Here is a 17,575-nt window from a genome sequence, read left to right as displayed (position 1 = left end):
TTAAGGAACTTTTCTTAAAAGCTAGATTTTATTTCACTTGGCCCCAAAAAAAGTATTCCTCCATGTTAAATATTACTATTTACTATCCCCTGTCTTATTTATAAGATTTTATTTGTAAATTATAAATAAGATCTTATAATTAGGATCAGTGATAATAGATTATAAAATGGATATTAAATTTTGAATCGGAAGAGTAATAATCCTATGGCTTGTTTTTTTTGGATTTTTCCATCCGGTATCCCAGGACAATAGGCATCTTTCAGCCATGACAGCGGCCCCAAACTAATCCGGATCGAAGGCTTACAAGGAACCTTTCGGTCGGCGCCCTCTGGCCCCTAAGGGTGCTGCATTCCCACGGCTCGAACTCGAGACTCGTGGTTAAGCTAGGACAGCTCCAGCCAGCTGACCTAACCCCTCGGGGTTATAATCCTATGGCTTGTTTTAAATAAACATTGATTATGATTGTCAAGTCGGGGGACGTGCAATCTCAGTGCGCATAGTTTTGTTGGCATGCCATCTATGAGGCGTGGGAGTGTAACCCACCTTATATTTCATGTTATCAATATTTCCTCAACTTACAGGTATGAAAAATGAGAAAAAAGAATGAGGGATTTGGAATAAATAATTTGATTGAAAAAATCTTAAAAATTACTCATCTGATCTTAAATATAAAACCTTTATACACACTAGTATAAAGATCTTATATTTAAGATAGGAAAAGTATAACCATTTAAAAAGTAAGTACTAAAACATAAAATTAAGAGTGCTATAACACTACTTGGAGCCAAAATCTTGTCGGCTCAGTGGCATTGCCCTTCACCTAAAAGTGACGACTAATAGCAAGCCCAGTTTGATTCCACCACTCTCCTGCCGGGTGTTACCTTGCCATCCAAATAAATAAATAAATAAATAAAATATATTTTGAACGTTGTTGTGGCTTCGACCATATCCTTTCAAGTCAGAGCAGTCAACTCGTGACTCGTGAGTCGCGAGGATGTTAGTGAAACCAATCCTGCTCATTTTCTATAAATTTCTCTATATTATATGCTAATAGATTGATTTTGTTTCTCTATAGATATCTCTGATTCCTTGGCTTGTTCCACCCAAGAAATTATTTTTATCTTATCTTTTAACATCAAGAAAATGAATAAGATGCGCGCGTACATGTGTTTATATTTTTCTTATCTGTCAAATATATTAGCGGATGGATAGAATGGTTAAGGAACTTAGGCTGGATAAAACATGGCTCGAGGTTTATATGTGAACATTTAAGCAGATGAGTAGGGCAAAGGGCCAAAACCAGAACATATAAAGTTCATAAATTAGAATCATGACGAAGGCCTTACACCTGCTTCTGCTTAATTGGTGTTTGGTTTTTAAAGGATCTAAAAATTAAACATGAAGTTTATCTATATCTATCTGCATATATTCACCCAATTCTTGAAGAATGAATGATCCATCCCTTGCATAATTAAGACGGAAGTGTTACATCATAACCCTGATAATTGGTCCGGCCAGCCAGAATCTCCTCTACGAGCGAGTAGGCTTCGAGCCAATGCATCGCTGCATTTTCTTTAACGTACAGGTGATAGCTGCCAGCTCCAAATGGTAATTTCAGTATTGTGGATTTCATTACGTGCACGATGCAGCAGGTAAAAACACACATGAATATTTCCTTACATCTATCTCTCGCAATCGCATGATTTTCAAGTAGCCCTCGGGTTTACTCGTGCAAGTTTCAATTTCATCAGCAATTTGTATGTGCATGTTGGTGAACAGGCCAATGCATTGTCCCCATAAAACTGTTCCTGAGTCAGTCTGCATCGACTCGACGCACTTGTGCCCATGCATCCATTAATGCCAACTGAGAGGAAAAAGTAAACAGAATCAGAGCTCGTTATGTGTGGTATTGGATCATAATACTATCGGGCTCAGCTTGAGATAATTAGTCATTTTGTTGTGGTTCTGAGTGTATATATATGTATATATAGTTATATATAAATAGTCTTTCTGTATATATTTGCTGTAGGCCCAGTCATTCAAATGATAAAAGTTTTTTTTTTTTGTCTGACTTCGACTAAGGGGTGTTTAGATAGAAACCAAACCATGGTTTCAGAAGTGCTTTTACGAATTACGAAGTAAATATGTGAGGAGGTTATCTCGTTTTGCGGAAAAGTGATTCTGAAACCTTAATTTTGATTTTGCCAAACACCCCCTAAAATGTCTTGATCCCCCGTGTCAAAGTATATTTACTTGTTTGACACGGGGGTGGATTGCTTCCTCAGGTTACGATATTAAATAAGTCGTCAATAATTAAACTGTGGAATGGAAAGCTTGTGGTTGTGGTGGGTTGGTTGTTATATGTGGAAAAGAAAGCAGAGGACGGCACGTTTATGAGGGTTCCAAAACTCGCACGCTTGGCTTGGATGGCACTTGGGAGGGGCCCACAAAATCTGCTGCGTGCGGCTCGCTGGACATGTTTGGTTCAATGGAGGGGGTTTTTAAGGTGACCGGAAACGAGAGGAGGTTATTTTAAGTATTATTTGGTCGGAGGGAAAAAGAAGAAAGGAAATGTTTCTTATTTGATTCAGAAAAGGGGAGAAAAAGAACTAATTTTAAGTTCATAAATATGTCTTTATTTCTTTATTATTTTATTTCTATATTTATATCAAAATTATTATTTTCTAATTCATAAATATAAAAAACAAGTTATCTCATATGTATAAAAATATTTACATATCACAAAAAATATATACTTATCATATTATATTAAGAAAAATACTACAATCATTATAAAAATATTATATCGTATTATCAAATATCATTTAAAAGAGTCTTTACTAAAAAAGATAAACTTAAAATTTAAAAAGAAAAGCAGCTAAAAGAGTTAAAAAAATGTTTTTATTACAAAAGATAAACTTGAAATATTTAAAAACTAATATGAATAATTTAGTCAAAAATAAAATATAATAATTTTTTTTGCAAGAAGCTCTAAATTAAAAAAAAAAAAAAGGGCATTAAACGACAAAATCCCTTCTCATTTTTTCGAACCAAACAGAATTTCTTATTTTCTTCCTCCCTCTCCTTCCACAACCTTCCAACCAAACGTACGTAGAAGAGCTGGCCCTTCCCGCACGCGACACCATCCAAGGATACATGAAGAATAAAATACGGAGGAGAGCCACGTCAGAAAAAATCTGCAGGCTTTGAGTCAAGAAGTAATCCGAGTCCGAAAATAAAATAATGAGTAGGCTCTAACTGGCAGTGACGACGAAAAGCTTTTAACTCTCAAATACACAGACGCTGCTCTGGAGAAGGCAAGTATGGTCCTTGGACTCATTCCCTGGTCGTTGTGGGCTGTGCACACTATATGACTAAGTAAAGCTTCTGCTTTCCGCTCCTCTGCCATGTGCACCGCTCCGTTGGTTCATGGGTCGACATCGGGGGAGGCAATGGGGAAGGTAAATTTAAGGACTTTGGAACAGCTCTGTGATGGTGGTGAGGCAGAGTCGGTATTAATACAGGCACGTACTCTCTGTATTCCTTCTGTTTCCTCTTTTTGATCCCCATTTTAGTCTATACATCTATGGTGGTTCCGGCTTCTATCTTTTGATTTCTCTAGTTTTATGTAGTTTGATCGTTCTTCTATAATTCAGTTTTGTTGCTTCCGTCGGAATCTGTGGTCTTGTTCTTGTTTTCACTGGCTGACTATTGTTGGGATTTTACAAAAGGCATCTTTGCGATTTTCTGTTTATTTTTTTACCCTGAGGTTCGTGCACGTTGTTATTTGCTCTGGTCCGTGCTTCCGAAAATTTCTTCGGATACGCATTCGTTCGAGAAAATTTATTGCATTTTTTAGGTGTCAGGTTAGAATTGTCATTTTCCCGCTTTTTTTTCCCCAGTAACAGGGTGATAAAGTTGAAGGGCATTGCTGCGTATCCTCAGTCATCAGATAGTGGCTGAGGAGGGTGAATCGGTGAAGCAGAGAAACTAACAGTAGGGCTTATCTTTATTACTGCATTCCTGAAGTTTGAGCGTGCTGCTTGCATCACATCGATTCCCCAGCCTTGCTATCCTGATTAGGAAAAAAAAAAAACTTTAACGTTGAAAATAGCGATTCAATAATTGTAGATCCACATGTTCATTCTTTAAGGATTCATAACTTCTTATCTTTTGTGTGGATCGATTGTTTGCGTTGATGATTAAGATCCACAAATATGTAAGAGATTGATGGCATATTTACCCAACAAATGCATGCCCCTGAACTTAGAAGTAAAATGGATCTATTACATAGAAGAAGACAAAAAGGATGAGAGGGCTTAAAAATTAAAATGCAGTGAAAAAAGACTCTGTCACACATTTAGAGTTACTTGGATGAAGTCTGAGTTATATATAGCATGCTCATATAGCTGAAAACGTGAGAAATTCTACATCTTCTTGTATTGTTAATCATTCATTCAGGACAGCTAAATCTTCTTTAATTGCAAACAACACAATTGCTACTCATTTATCTGCAGATTACTGTTTGACATAGAAGCACACTATATGCCACACGAATTTATGGTTTATATCAGTGTTTCTGATAAATTACCACAACAACTTGATACTTGATGCTGAATTGTAGTATTTTCTTAGGTCAAAAAGAAACCAAAAGATGGTTTGCATCGCCTAAAATATTGAAAAGCAAGATGAATCTTCATCCTTTAGTATCGTTAGTGAAAACCAAGTGAGTTATTGTAGCATGTTTGATGCAATTACAAATAATACATTTTTTTTTCCTAAAGAAAAAATAAAATTAAGTAGTCCATTTCTTCTAATGGGATGATTATACCACCAAGTCACTTTGGAGCACTGATCATTTTGAATTTGTCAAGGCAATTGTGTTGTCTTATTTTGAGGGAATAAGTTTTGGTTGGGGGGCATTGAGAAAGGGAATCCTTTCAATTACCTTAGTTTAGTCCCGGAAAATTAATAACAAAGGGCATTGAATTCTATTACATATTTGGTAATTGTTTTTAGATGCCTTTTCAAGTGGATTGTGTCATATATATATATATATATATATATATGTATTTCTTCAAAACTCTAAGTGAATATGCCAAAATAGATATTGACTGAGTCTACTATGTAGAAGCATCTGACAAGCATTTGGTTTGAAATTTGGAATACATTTATAATTTGTATTTTCACCCTCTGTTTATCTTTTATCTTAGTTTTTTGAGATAAATAATTGTGATAGCATATCCCTCTCCTAATACCTGTTCTACTGTTTTCAATATTTTTAACATTGGATCTTCAAGATGAAGCATCTATAATCAAACATCAAGATTTTTTATTTTATGTATTCTAACTATAGTGTGCTGGAGGAATTTCCGATAATTGTTGAGTGTCAGCATTTTTATGTAGCATTGTTGATTACATTGCACTATTGAAGTTATATCTTGATTCAATACCGAGTGCTACATCAATGATGTCATTTGTCACAAAACATGACTCATATGAAAAATTCAATCTTTTGTCTTGTCAGTTGAGTTTTGATCAATCTCTTAGCTTTTATGTTCTATTTGATTTTTTTTAATTTATTTTCACTATTGTTAGGATATTGGCATTCCTAAGATTTCACTTTTGGCTCTTTGAATATTACTATGTCATTTTGGATAATTTTCCTAATATATTATTATCTTGATTAATTACCATGCTGTTGCTTTCTCTCTTTTCAGCCTTATAATTTTCAAATGGAAGAGAAATCCCAAAAATGCAATCTGTGTGCCACACGGTGTTCATCATACATGCATTTTGAACGAGTGGGAGCGATAATGGGCATGAGGACTCGCAACTTTACCAATAAAGCCTCTCAAGAGGAGAAACCTAATCAGAAATCTCCCAATGATGGCATTTTGCTCCCTCGTTCATTGAATTGTGCACGCGAGTGTGGGAGGCATATAAGCAGTGAGGCGAGTAACATCTTTAGTGTCTCTAGTCACGAATCAATCTCTGAAATTGCCGAAAGTCAAGCCACTGTTGGGGTTTCTGATCCTTGTGAAGATAGCAGAAAATCCCTATCAGTTGGAGAATCTAGTGACACTCCCCATGGATCGATCAAATTTGATAATGATATATTCTCAAATCACGTTGAGAAGCATAAAGGGTTTGATATCCTGGTCAATAATGTCTCATGCATCAGAGGATCAGACAGCACATATTTGACAATAGGTAATTTTTGAAGATCATGCTTAAGAGTGTGTCTCACAATTCAACATCAGTTGGTTACTTTTATCTAGTTGAGGAGGATGTGAATGATAGACTGTTTTTCTTTTTTTTTTTTTTTTGGCCTCTTTGTAGATGAGAATGAAAATCACGACGATATTCAAAACTTCATTCAACATCCTCCACTGAAAGGAGTAGTTTATCCGAGTTTCTTTACTCGTGCTATCCCACAAAAGGTGCACAACTCATAAATCTATTGTAATTGTGAGGTATATATATTTTTTTGAAATATATGAAGTTTGATGTTGATTCCAATTATTGAATTTCAGGGAGAGTGTTTTGAGTGCTTAGGTGAACAAGAGGGGTCAACACCAGCAAGAGTAGCCATATCTGGGTTTAATGGCCAGATTGATGGTGTTTACAGTTACTGTACATTTTGGAAAGACCATCTTCATTTGAATACTGAAGATTCAGATATTGAAACAGAACTTCATTTATACTTCAAGAAGCATTTCGAGAAGTGTCCTGCTGTGATTGAAAACACCAGTATGAAAGGGCAATGTCAGCCTGAGGACATCATGGATTCATCAAACTTAACGGAGGAAGAGGTATGTGATATTGCCTTCTCAACACTAAGAGTTATTTTGTGTCTCAAAATCCAAAAAATGCACCTATCCATGCTGTTCACGCTGAATGTAAGGATTGTGATGGAAACTTTGTAGTATGGGATACCAGGTCCTACATTAAGTATAATGGGATGCTTAATGGAATATTTAAGCAGGTTGGTTCTCCCACATCAATAGCTAGTTTTGGGGTAGGGTTCCCCATCCCAATTAGGTGCCTATCAATGCCAAAATGGTAGAACCTGAACATAAATACTGGATCAAATCACAATAATCACACTTTGTGAGCTGTTTATCCTTCCTCTTGTTATTAGTCCCTCCAACGCTAAGCCCTTCTCTACTTGAGTTGGATTGTGTGCTTTTAGGAGATTTCCCTCCTGTTTCAAATCACCTTGCTTAGCTTCAGCCTTGAACTCTTGAATATTGCTGTTAAGCGCTTCTTGCATCCTCTTGGCTCTAGTAATTGGTTCTTGCAAACTGTGCAACATGCCAGACTTGTGACCTTGATTTACATCACCATGATTATATATGACAGAAAGGAAAATGGTATAACCCAATAAATCTTTGTTGAGAACCGAGTTCAAGAGGGTTGGAAGTCAGTTTCAAAGAATCAACTAAGATACAAATCATAGCCCAAAGTCCTAAACTCCATTATTTAGAACAGTATAATCTATTCAATATTTGAATCCGATGTTGGTAGATTCTAAATAGCATAAATCTCATTTCGCCCATAGCTTCATCAAAGCGGCTAAATAACCCTGAATTGGTCAATGAAAAGAAGCTTAATCATTTGCAATCTCTCAAACCATGTGATGTCTTTCATCAATGATCTTCTTTATGTTAATTGCATAATAAGAAATAAGTTTACTTGGAATCAGTTAAATTTTTCATTTTTTTCAAGATTATAAAGGAGATATACTTAAAACGGAGTGCTGATTAATAAGGAAATCAATTGATTGGTGAATGGCGATGGATTGTTTATGGAAAAATAGAGAGAGAGAAACAGGTGCAGTTCAGAATACACCACATTTATTAGTGGTGAATGTCTTATATTACCACAGTGCAGTAACTCTGTCCAACTGTTCAATTCGTCTTCTTTAGTTGATCTTATGTTTTGTTCTTAATCTATAAATATGTTTCCAGCTCAATATCCTGAGCAGTAAGTTCAGAAAGTTTAATGTGAAATTAAAAAGCTTGAATTGCAGTACATATTAGCTAAGACAGGTTGGGGATGAGATAAGAATAAAATTTTGTAAATTTTGGCTTCAACATATTTCCTCATTTCAGGTTGAATATTTATTGCCCTTTTGGATGCCCCTTGCTAACAGGTTAGAGTTTGTGATATCTGTGGGGATGTGGGACTGGAGGAGTTACTTGCAATTTGCAGCAAGTGTACTGATGGGGCAGAACACATGTAAGAATATAATTTTGTGCATCTTGTACTTTTTAGGCTTAATTTTGCTTTTTCGTCCCTCTGGCCTTCCAGAAGAGGATTCACTCCCAATTGTTTCAACTTGGCAAACTTACTCTTCTATTTAGGAATAAATTGGTAAATGGAAGCAAGTTATTGCCCCTGGTAATTTTTGTTTTTAAATTACTTTAATAATAATTAGAGGGGCTTTTATGATTAAGGAGGTGTTTGAATGGAAACCAAATCATAGTTTTAAAAGTGATTTTATGATATACGAAATAAATGTGTGGAGGAGTTTGTCTCGATTTGCAAAAAGTGCTTTTTAAAAACACTTTTAGGTGTTCCCAAACACCCCCTAAATTGAAACAAAAGGGACTAAATTGTGTGAGTTTTCTTTCTTTTTCAAGGAAAAAAGAAAGAAAATAATAGTATTATGCCATCTGTTTGCCTTTATGTGTCATTCCATGCTTTCTGGGAACTGAAATTTTGGCGTTATGTATTTCTTTCATTCAACAGTTACTGTATGCGCATTAAGCTAGACAAAGTTCCTAAAGGTGACTGGACATGTGAAGAGTGCATTGTGAGGACAGATGCTAAGAAACCAGCACACGATAAAGTCAAGGAGACAACTGGAAAATTGACAGGGCTTCCACAATGCCAAAGATTTGGAAGTGCAGTAAATATTGAATGTAGGAGTAGTTTGAAAATCAAATCCAGATCTCCATGTGCAGGTGGAAAGGGAACAAATGATGTAAATTCTGTATCTCTGTTACCAGCAAAGAGACATGGAGCCCTTTCACAAGCGCAGTCTGTGAAAAAAGCAAAGACCACCCTCACTGCGCTCCAAAGGTCATCCAAACCCTGCAATAACTCTCTACTTCATCGGGACACCTCATTCAAGAACTTAAAGAAGGAATTGAAAGAAACCAAGGAAATTACTTCTGTGCTTCAAGTATCTTGCAATGCTTCGGAGAAAGGTAAGGTTCCTAATGCTCGCGGTGTTAAGAGGTGTGTGGAAGCTTTAGAGGCAGAGTCAGACAGACAAACAAGGGATCTTGAAACAGAAGTTATATCCCCCAAAAAATCCAATACAAACAAGCCTTTGCTTCAAAGGGACACCTCGTTCAACTTGAAGAGGGGGCAGATCAAAGCATCCAAACAAATTAGTTCTGAGCCCCAAATATCTTGCAACGCTCAGGAGAAGGCAGAGGTTCCTAGTGCTACTGGTGACAAGAGCCATGTAGAATTGTTAGAGGCTGAGTCAGATAAAATGAAAAGGGATCTTGAAACAAGAGTTAAATCTCCCAAAGAATCCAAAACAATCAACAACCCTGCACTTCATAGTGGCTCCTCGTTCAAGGACCTAAAGAAAGGTAAAATGAAACCATCCAAAGAAATGACTTCCGTGCTCCAAATATCTTGCAATGCCCAAAGGAAAGCAAATGTTCCTAGTGCTAGTGGCGATGATAAAAGAAGAAATATTGTAAAAAATGTTATATCCTCTAAAGCATCCCATCCAATCAACCACTGTATGCTTACAAAGGAGGCTTCATTTGAAAATTTGAAGTAGTGATTGCTCAAAATGTTTCTTCGCTGAAAAAATCTTCCTATGGAGCACAAGAGAAAGCACAGTTATCCTCTATTCTAGGTGATAAATCACCAAGGTTCGTGCTCACGGTCTGAGATATTGCAAGACGAATGTAGGGCGCGTGCACACACACGAGGCAGAAAATTTACTGTTTTCCATAATTAATTCTGAGATAAAATATTGTTAAACTTGAAGCTCTCTTTGCAGGCTCTCTGTTGAAGTCAAGATCATCGAACGTTGCAGATTTGAAATTGAAAGGACAGCTGCCAAAGAGTATTTTTTTTATGCAGACATTCCTCCCCCCCCCCCCCCTCTTTGTTGAATTTGAGATAGATTTTGTTAAGATTAGAAGTTTCTTTGCAGGCTCTCTATTGAAGTCAAGGTCATCTAATGCTGCAGATTTGAAATTGAAAGGAGAATTGACAAAGGGCGGTTCTTTGCAAAAGCTGACAGTTGTGAGAAACCCAAATATCCAAGATAAAAAAGGCCAAAAGGATTCAAGACTGTTGTCTAAATCTCTGTCATTTAACAATGTTAGGTCTGATAAATTAAACACTCCTAGTTCTGAGGTTCTCCTACCTAATGCTGATCACTCTGAGGTCTTGAAGAAATTAGACCAGTCAAAAGAGACACAGATGGTTAAGCAGAAACGTGCGTCCGGGTTACAAAACCCTTTATTGGGCTCAACAGTTTCTGATCCTGGTGTCACTACATTGAGAAGTAAAAAGGAATCTTTGCCTTCTGATGATGCTTTCATTTCAGAATCAAGCAGTCATAAACATGCTTCTGTAAAAAGTTGTGGACTACTGGATAACAGTTTAGATCCAAGCAGCAACATCACTCATAAACCAGCTTCTGATGAAGGGTCCTACCGCAGAAATTTGCCCCAATTTGATGCAGCATTTTTTTCTCAAGCTGGTGTTATACCAGAGCCTGACTGCATATGGCTGTATGACTATTATTCTTTCTTTTCAGTCCAACAACATCATTTTTTTTTTCACAGGATCAAGACTATTTAGTTTCCTTTCTTTAAAGGCCTGTCATTTTTAAACTCTCGTGTAAAGATGTCTGATATATCATGCAGGGGTAAATTTCAGTTGTACAGTAGGGAGGGACTTGAAAGCTTTTGTGATGGAATTCAAGCACATCTGTCAACTTTTGCATCACCTGAAGTTCTTGAAGCAGTAGACAAGCTTCCTGAGATCATTATACTGGAGCAATTACCTCGCTTGAGGACATGGCCAGTTCAATTTGTTGAACGTCAGGCCACAAAAGAAAATATCACGCTCTACTTTTTTGCGACAGATCTTGATAGGTTTGTTTAATTCTTTGTTTTTTTTTTAATTAACATGCTCACTCGTGTCCACTTATAAGTATAGTTCCCTTCAGCTATAGGACGCACTATAGTAGATTATTGGAGGGCATGACGAAGAATGATTTGGCTCTAAGAGGAAATTTGGATGGTGTTGAACTATTAATTTTTCCTTCCAGCCTTCTGCCTGAGGAAACCCACCGTAAGAAATGACCAGCTCAGAAAGTTTACATTTCAGCTCTTTTAACATTTATCTCTCTAATTTTTAGATTCAGATGCTTATAGTGCTTACATTCATCTCTCTATTTTCCCCCCTCGTTTGGCAGGCTGGAATAATTTGTTATTCTTATGGGGAGTATTCAGAGGGCTGAAGGTTGGCAACTCAGTGCGACTCTCAAATTCTCTGAAGGTATTAACTTTTGTGAGCTTGCCTTCATTGTGATATTTAAGCTGCTACGGAGATATGATGTATTCCTCCTTCCATGGCTTAGTTGGAATTTGATAGAATTTAAAGTCGTATACTTGAAATAGCATATGGTTGAAGTTCCAACGTTTTGTCTAGATTATGGTGGGTGTTGGTTGTTTATTCCATGAATGTATTGAAAATTATAATCGATATGCTTCTTCAACGAACTTGTGGATCATTCAACTTGTCATAGGGTAAGCCTGACACTAATCATCAGTGAGGGAATAATTTGGGGATGGACATTTTAATAATTTGTTATTCTTATGGGGAGTATTCAGAGGGCTGAAGGTTGGCAACTCAGCGCGACTCTCAAATTCTCTGAAGGTATTAACTTTTGTGAGCTTGCCTTCATTGTGATATTTAAGCTGCTACGGAGATATGATGTATTCCTCCTTCCCATGGCTTAGTTGGAATTTTGATAGAATTTAAAGTCGTATACTTGAAATAGCATATGGTTGAAGTTCCAACGTTTTGTCTAGATTATGTGTGGGTGTTGGTTGTTTATTCCATGAATGTGTTACGGAGTGACTCCCCCTTTTTTCATTCACCCTGTGTTCTGATGAAAATTATAATCGATATGCTTCTTCAACGAACTTGTGGATCATTCAACTTGTCATAGGGTAAGCCTGACAATAATCATCAGTGAGGGAATAATTTGGGGATGGACATTTTACGTCATTATTCATCATGCATTGCGCTTATTGCATAGCCTTCTTGTTGCAGGAAAAGAATAGATACAGCGAGAGGACTCTTCCGTTAGATCTCAATGCTTATCCACAAGATGGAGAAGACACAGAAGGAGTTGATGAAGGCAGCAAGTGCTGGAGTATTAAGAATTCTCCGGGTGAAATTTATACATCTGACAGTCCGGGCACGAAGTCTTCAGGAGGCGGAATGTTCCTTGGAAGAGATGGTTATAGCTCGCATTTAACTGGTGTGATGCAAGCAAATGACAAAAGAGAAATCAAACCACCAGACGTGGATCTTGATCTTTCGCTTTGGCCTAAAGGTGATGGTGTTGGGCTGTCAACTGGGGTTGGGGACGATAGAAATGACGAAGAGGTGCATGAGGAACCAACAATGGATGGCATGGGGGCGTCGCTTTCAGGATCCCATGCGCAAAATTTGGAGACAGGGGAAGAGACGAAGGAACTCCTGATTGAGCGGCAAGCTGCGGATACTTTGATCTTACTCTCGAAGGGATTTGGAAAGATTTAGCCTTTGAATGGTTGGATTGTGAATAGTGAATAATGGTAGTACTCGAATATGCAATAACCCTTGTATAGAGCATACCATAGTTAAGCTTCATAAAGTTCAATAGTTATAGTGACAACACCCCGTTAGATCCTTGAATGTACATGCAATAAACTAAGCGTCGCTTCCTGTTTCGGACTTTCAGTATAAGCAAACCCTTTGTTGACTTCTCATAGTTGTCCATTGATGCGTCTTGGTGTTGTGTTTATCAGTATTACGTACTTGCGTTTTGGTCGTATGAACGGTTAATCTGTGCTACAAGTGCTGACATGTCTATTTGAGCATTAAACTGTGCCTTTGCTTGGAGCCCCCACATTCCATTCCTAGCATGTGTTGGGTCAAAATCAGAGAGTAATTTGTTACCTTGAAATTTATCAGCTAGTATTTTTTGTCATTTTTCCTAAGAAAATGCTAAATAAAACAAAGAGAGAAAGGAAAATGAAAGAGTGGGGAAATAAAGGAAGAAAGAAATGGATAAGAAACCGCGCACGTGCTCACAGCTTCTCTGAGCAGATGTTTGACCATTTGACTCAACAAGTCAAAGGGATTAAAGAAATTGGCTGCGAGTATTGAAGGTAAAATCGTTTGGAGCCTGAGTCCGGCGCCCAAGCTCCTCTGCCTGATCACCGGCGACTCCTTATAAAGTTGTTAAATCATCAATAGATTGAAACCCAGAAGAAAGGAAATGTCGACGGAATCATTGGAATCCTTCACGCACGCCCTACACGCTCTCACAACCCTATCTTACCACAAGCACGCCATCTCCGCCGTTAAATTCTCATCCAACGGCCGTCTCCTGGCGTCTTCATCCGCCGACAAGACCCTCCGCACTTATGGCTTCACCAATTCCGACTCAGATTCCGAAAGCCTGAATCTGTCACCTATGCAAGAGTATCAAGGCCACCATCTGGGCGTATCTGATTTGGCCTTCTCTTCTGACTCTCGCTTCCTCGCCTCCGCCTCCGACGACAAGACCCTGTGCTTATGGGATGTTCCTACTGGTTCACTTATCAAAACTTTCCATGGCCACACTAACTACGTCTTCTGTGTTAATTTCAATCCTCAGTCCAACACCATCGTCTCTGGTTCCTTCGATGAGACTGTTCGAGTTTGGGATGTTAAGTCTGGAAAGTGTTTGAGGGTCCTCCCTGCTCACTCCGACCCCGTTACTGGCGTGGACTTTAATCGCGATGGTTCTCTTATTGTTTCCGGCAGCTACGATGGGCTCTGCCGGATTTGGGATGCCACAACTGGGCATTGTGTGAAGACTTTGATCGATGATGAGAATCCCCCCGTTTCGTTCGTCAAGTTCTCGCCCAATGGGAAATTTATCCTCGTTGGCACTTTGGACAATACTATGGTAATTCAGTCGAATTCACTTGCTTCTTTGTCGTATTTAATTCGCATGATTAGCTTTTCGGTCACAATATGCTTCTTTTGTGGTTCATATATGGCCCTTTTCCTGTATTTATTATCGGCTTCGGGGACATGGATCATATAGAACAAGTATTATGAACTGATAGCACTTACCTGTGGAAATTTGTTTTGTCATGTCTTGAAACTTCTAGTCCAAGAAAGTAGCTCTGAAAGATTAGTCAAATCCAGATTTTGAGCTCAACTAATGTTTGGGGTTCGGTGAGAAAAAATAGGAAGAAGAAGCAATGTTTCTGAGCGATTTGCTTGCAACGTTAGACTGCAAAGATTAGTGGTAAATTGTTCGGCTCAGAAAACAGTATAGCTGTTTAATACTCTTGATTTCTATATTCTAAAATACGAATGGCTTGTTTGATTTTTATGACATTCATTTACCATTTGGTTTTTGGACAAGAACAAAGCAGTATGTTGTAATAAAACTAGAAAGACTCTGCTGTGGTACAGAAAAGTTGGCGGTTTTCTTCAAATTGACTCTTTCACCTGTATGTTGGAAATGCAGATGTATACTTGAGCACTAAAGGTTCTTGTGAACTTGGGCATAAAAATTCTTATGCTGGAGTCTGAAACTCCCAAACTCCGCCTAGATTTTGGATTCTTATGGCCGAATATCATAAGTTCTCAAACACGTAAAGGCAAAATGAATTGATTCTCATGTTGGGTTATTCTAATGGTATCTACTGCTGTAATTGCATTCCGCCAATTGGATATCTTAATGGGAAAATTGTAATAAGGTCCCACCTAAGAGAATTAAATACAAAAAAGCTTCTTGAAATTATCAAATTATTCTGAAATCTCAAAAGACCTCATTACAAGAGATTTTATTTGTTTAATCACTAAAATGTCCTTATCTTTTTTTAAAATATGCATTGACAATTGAAAGTGTGGTCATTAACAACTTAAGGTATAACGATTAACAACTATCACTGCAAATATTAATAACTCATACATTACATTTTTATGATATGCTGAGAAAATGTTATTAATACCTACCGCGATATTTGTTAATTATTACATCTTAAGTTGTTAACGATTGCTTTTTCAGTTGTCAATGCATAGTTAAAAAAAAAAGTAAGGGCGATTTGGCAATTAAACAAATAAAATCTCTTACAATGAGGTTTCTTGGGATTTCAAAATAATTTGATAATTTTAAAGAACTTTTTTGTATTTAATTCTTTTATGTGGGACTTTATTGCAATTTTTCCTATTTTAATCTCTTCCCTTGAATAGCGAAATTTGAAAGCTTAATTGGCTCGGATGTTTAAGAATCATTACGTAGTTTTGAACTTTCGTGATATGGGCTTATGTTCATATGTTGTAATCTTTCCCTATCTGCAGAGGCTTTGGAACTATTCGACTGGGAAGTGTCTGAAGACGTATACGGGTCATGTTAATTCAAAGTATTGCATTTCGTCCTCCTTTTCTGTTACAGATGGGAAGTATGTAGTAGGTGGTTCCGAAGATGGTTGTATACACTTGTGGGAACTACAGACAAGGAAAATAGTACAAAAATTGGAAGGTCACTCGGATACTGTTATATCTGTCTCCTGTCACCCTACAAAAAGCATGATTGCTTCTGGTGCTCTTGGCGATGATAAAACTGTGAAGATTTGGACTCAACAGAAAGAATGATCTTGTTTGTATTGTAGAAAATGCTCGATGGTTCCGGGGTGAAGAAGAGGATCTGAGCAGTGAAGAAACCGGTCCCACTTTGTTCCAAGAGGGTAGCAATCGTAGTATTTTAAAGGAGATCTGTGGGGATCTCAATTTGTCTTCTTGTATTAAAATGTTAATGAGATGACTGTTGGTTGGGAATATAGGTCGAGGCATATGCATGAAGCCGAAGCTTTAGCATTTGTATGGATTTCTATGCCTTCCATATAGGAAGATTGGCGTATAATCACTTGTTTCTCTACAGACCACAGCTGCCCAAGATGACTTCTTGTGCAAGTTACGTACTCTTGAAATGATCATTTACCTGTTTATGCGCAAGCAACAGTTAAGACAGTCAGGGATGTTCCAAATCCATCCAAGTAAGGGGAATAAAAAGGTTGTCTTGGTTGCTAGTTATGCTAAACCAATTAAGTTGGTTTGGTTCGAACTCATGCTCAAATTTTATATGTATCTGTTCTGCGTGAAGTTTTAGGAAGAGAGTAGCAATACAAGTAACAAAAGAATTAAGACTATTGTTTACAAGAAATATGTAGGAAAGATTGGAAGAAGAGAGGTTGGAACATTGTGAGGCAAATAAAAAATAGTTCTGCAAACATAATTTTGGTGCTAGGAGAAAATTTCATAACTAGAAAAAGGAAAAACCCGACCAGTACAACACGCATTATTCTCATCCTCACCTGTACACTGAGGACGCAGACACTGACAATAACTTGAACACTTTTGTCTGAGCTAGGAGCATGCATATCCATTGTCCAATTTTTCAATGGGGGTTGCTTGTTTGCTGCTTCCGCTCCTTCTTTCTCCCCTCACAACGTGCTATTCCTATATTTTCTGTAATTAGCCTCATGTGCGAACATAAAAAAGATAGAAAAAAGCTATAATCCATTCTATTTATTTTATGATAACTCTAAATAATTGAGACATCCATTTCTCTGGTAAAATTATCCAAAAAAATAAAACTGTATATACTTTGCCCATCGATTTCATTCCATCACACTTTTCTTAAAATCATAAATCCCTAAAAAATATGCATGTTGGAGGCGTTGATAAAGTTGGGCCTTGAAGTTCGCAAGGGTCAGGCCCGTACAAAACTTGAGAAAATACAGTATAGTTGAATTTTTAATTAGTAATAGTGGGAAGAAAACTTGGGCCACAGCTTCGAAAAGAGTGGACGTATGTCAACGTTTATATCTGATCCTAATTATAAGATTCAGTTGACTAATTTAAAGAGATTAAAAAAGTAAATTGAATTAATTATTTGTCCTAAATAGGTGTTGTCTTTCCTAAAATATTTTTGCTAATCAAGTGTATTGACTAGAACTATCATTGTTAGAAGAGTTACTTTGAAAAAAAATGTATAAATATGAGAGACAAAGTGAATTGGGATCTTATATTTAAGACTAAAATAAAAGTCAAATAGGGTCTTATAATAAGGACTAGAGGTAGTATATAACATTATACTGCCTCCGGTTCTAATTATAAGATCCGGTTGACTAATTTAGAGAGATTAAGAAACTTGGTTAAGTTAGTTATTTGTAATGAATAGGTGTTGTTTTTCCTAAAATATAATTACTGATCAAGTTTGTTATCTAAACCTACTATTGTTAGA

At 37.1% G+C, this 17,575-nt stretch overlaps 2 protein-coding genes across 3 annotated transcripts; both read left to right on the top strand.

Annotated features, from left to right (window-relative positions):
- The first annotated feature begins 3,238 nt into the window (after positions 1 to 3,238).
- On the top strand, positions 3,239 to 13,145 carry LOC114722423 (uncharacterized). Of its 2 annotated transcripts, none has more exons than XM_028908457.1 (12): positions 3,239 to 3,524; positions 5,721 to 6,213; positions 6,343 to 6,443; positions 6,537 to 6,815; positions 8,159 to 8,244; positions 8,758 to 9,614; positions 10,037 to 10,102; positions 10,229 to 10,778; positions 10,914 to 11,144; positions 11,219 to 11,343; positions 11,468 to 11,550; positions 12,331 to 13,145. In XM_028908457.1, exons 1-12 carry the CDS (start codon positions 3,408 to 3,410, stop codon positions 12,823 to 12,825), a joined length of 3,483 nt encoding a protein of 1,160 aa, XP_028764290.1. In that variant the 5' UTR covers positions 3,239 to 3,407; the 3' UTR covers positions 12,826 to 13,145. The 2 variants fall into 2 exon arrangements, with proteins under 2 accessions (XP_028764290.1, XP_028764289.1); XM_028908456.1 differs by having other exon boundaries at positions 3,240 to 3,524; positions 10,193 to 10,778.
- Positions 13,146 to 13,355: 210 nt separating this feature from the next.
- On the top strand, positions 13,356 to 16,303 carry LOC114722427 (COMPASS-like H3K4 histone methylase component WDR5A). The gene is made up of 2 exons (XM_028908461.1): positions 13,356 to 14,221; positions 15,631 to 16,303. The coding sequence occupies exons 1-2, from the start codon at positions 13,547 to 13,549 to the stop codon at positions 15,922 to 15,924; spliced, it is 969 nt and encodes a 322-aa protein (XP_028764294.1). The 5' UTR covers positions 13,356 to 13,546; the 3' UTR covers positions 15,925 to 16,303.
- The last annotated feature ends 1,272 nt before the right edge of the window (positions 16,304 to 17,575 follow it).

This window comes from Neltuma alba, unplaced genomic scaffold (genome assembly GCF_004799145.2).
Source record: "Neltuma alba isolate B1F8T4 unplaced genomic scaffold, ASM479914v2 tig00012092_pilon, whole genome shotgun sequence".
NCBI classification, from domain to species: Eukaryota; Viridiplantae; Streptophyta; class Magnoliopsida; order Fabales; family Fabaceae; genus Neltuma; species Neltuma alba.
The sequence above is the reverse complement of the archived record's forward strand: the minus strand, read 5'-3'. Positions and strand labels throughout refer to the sequence as shown.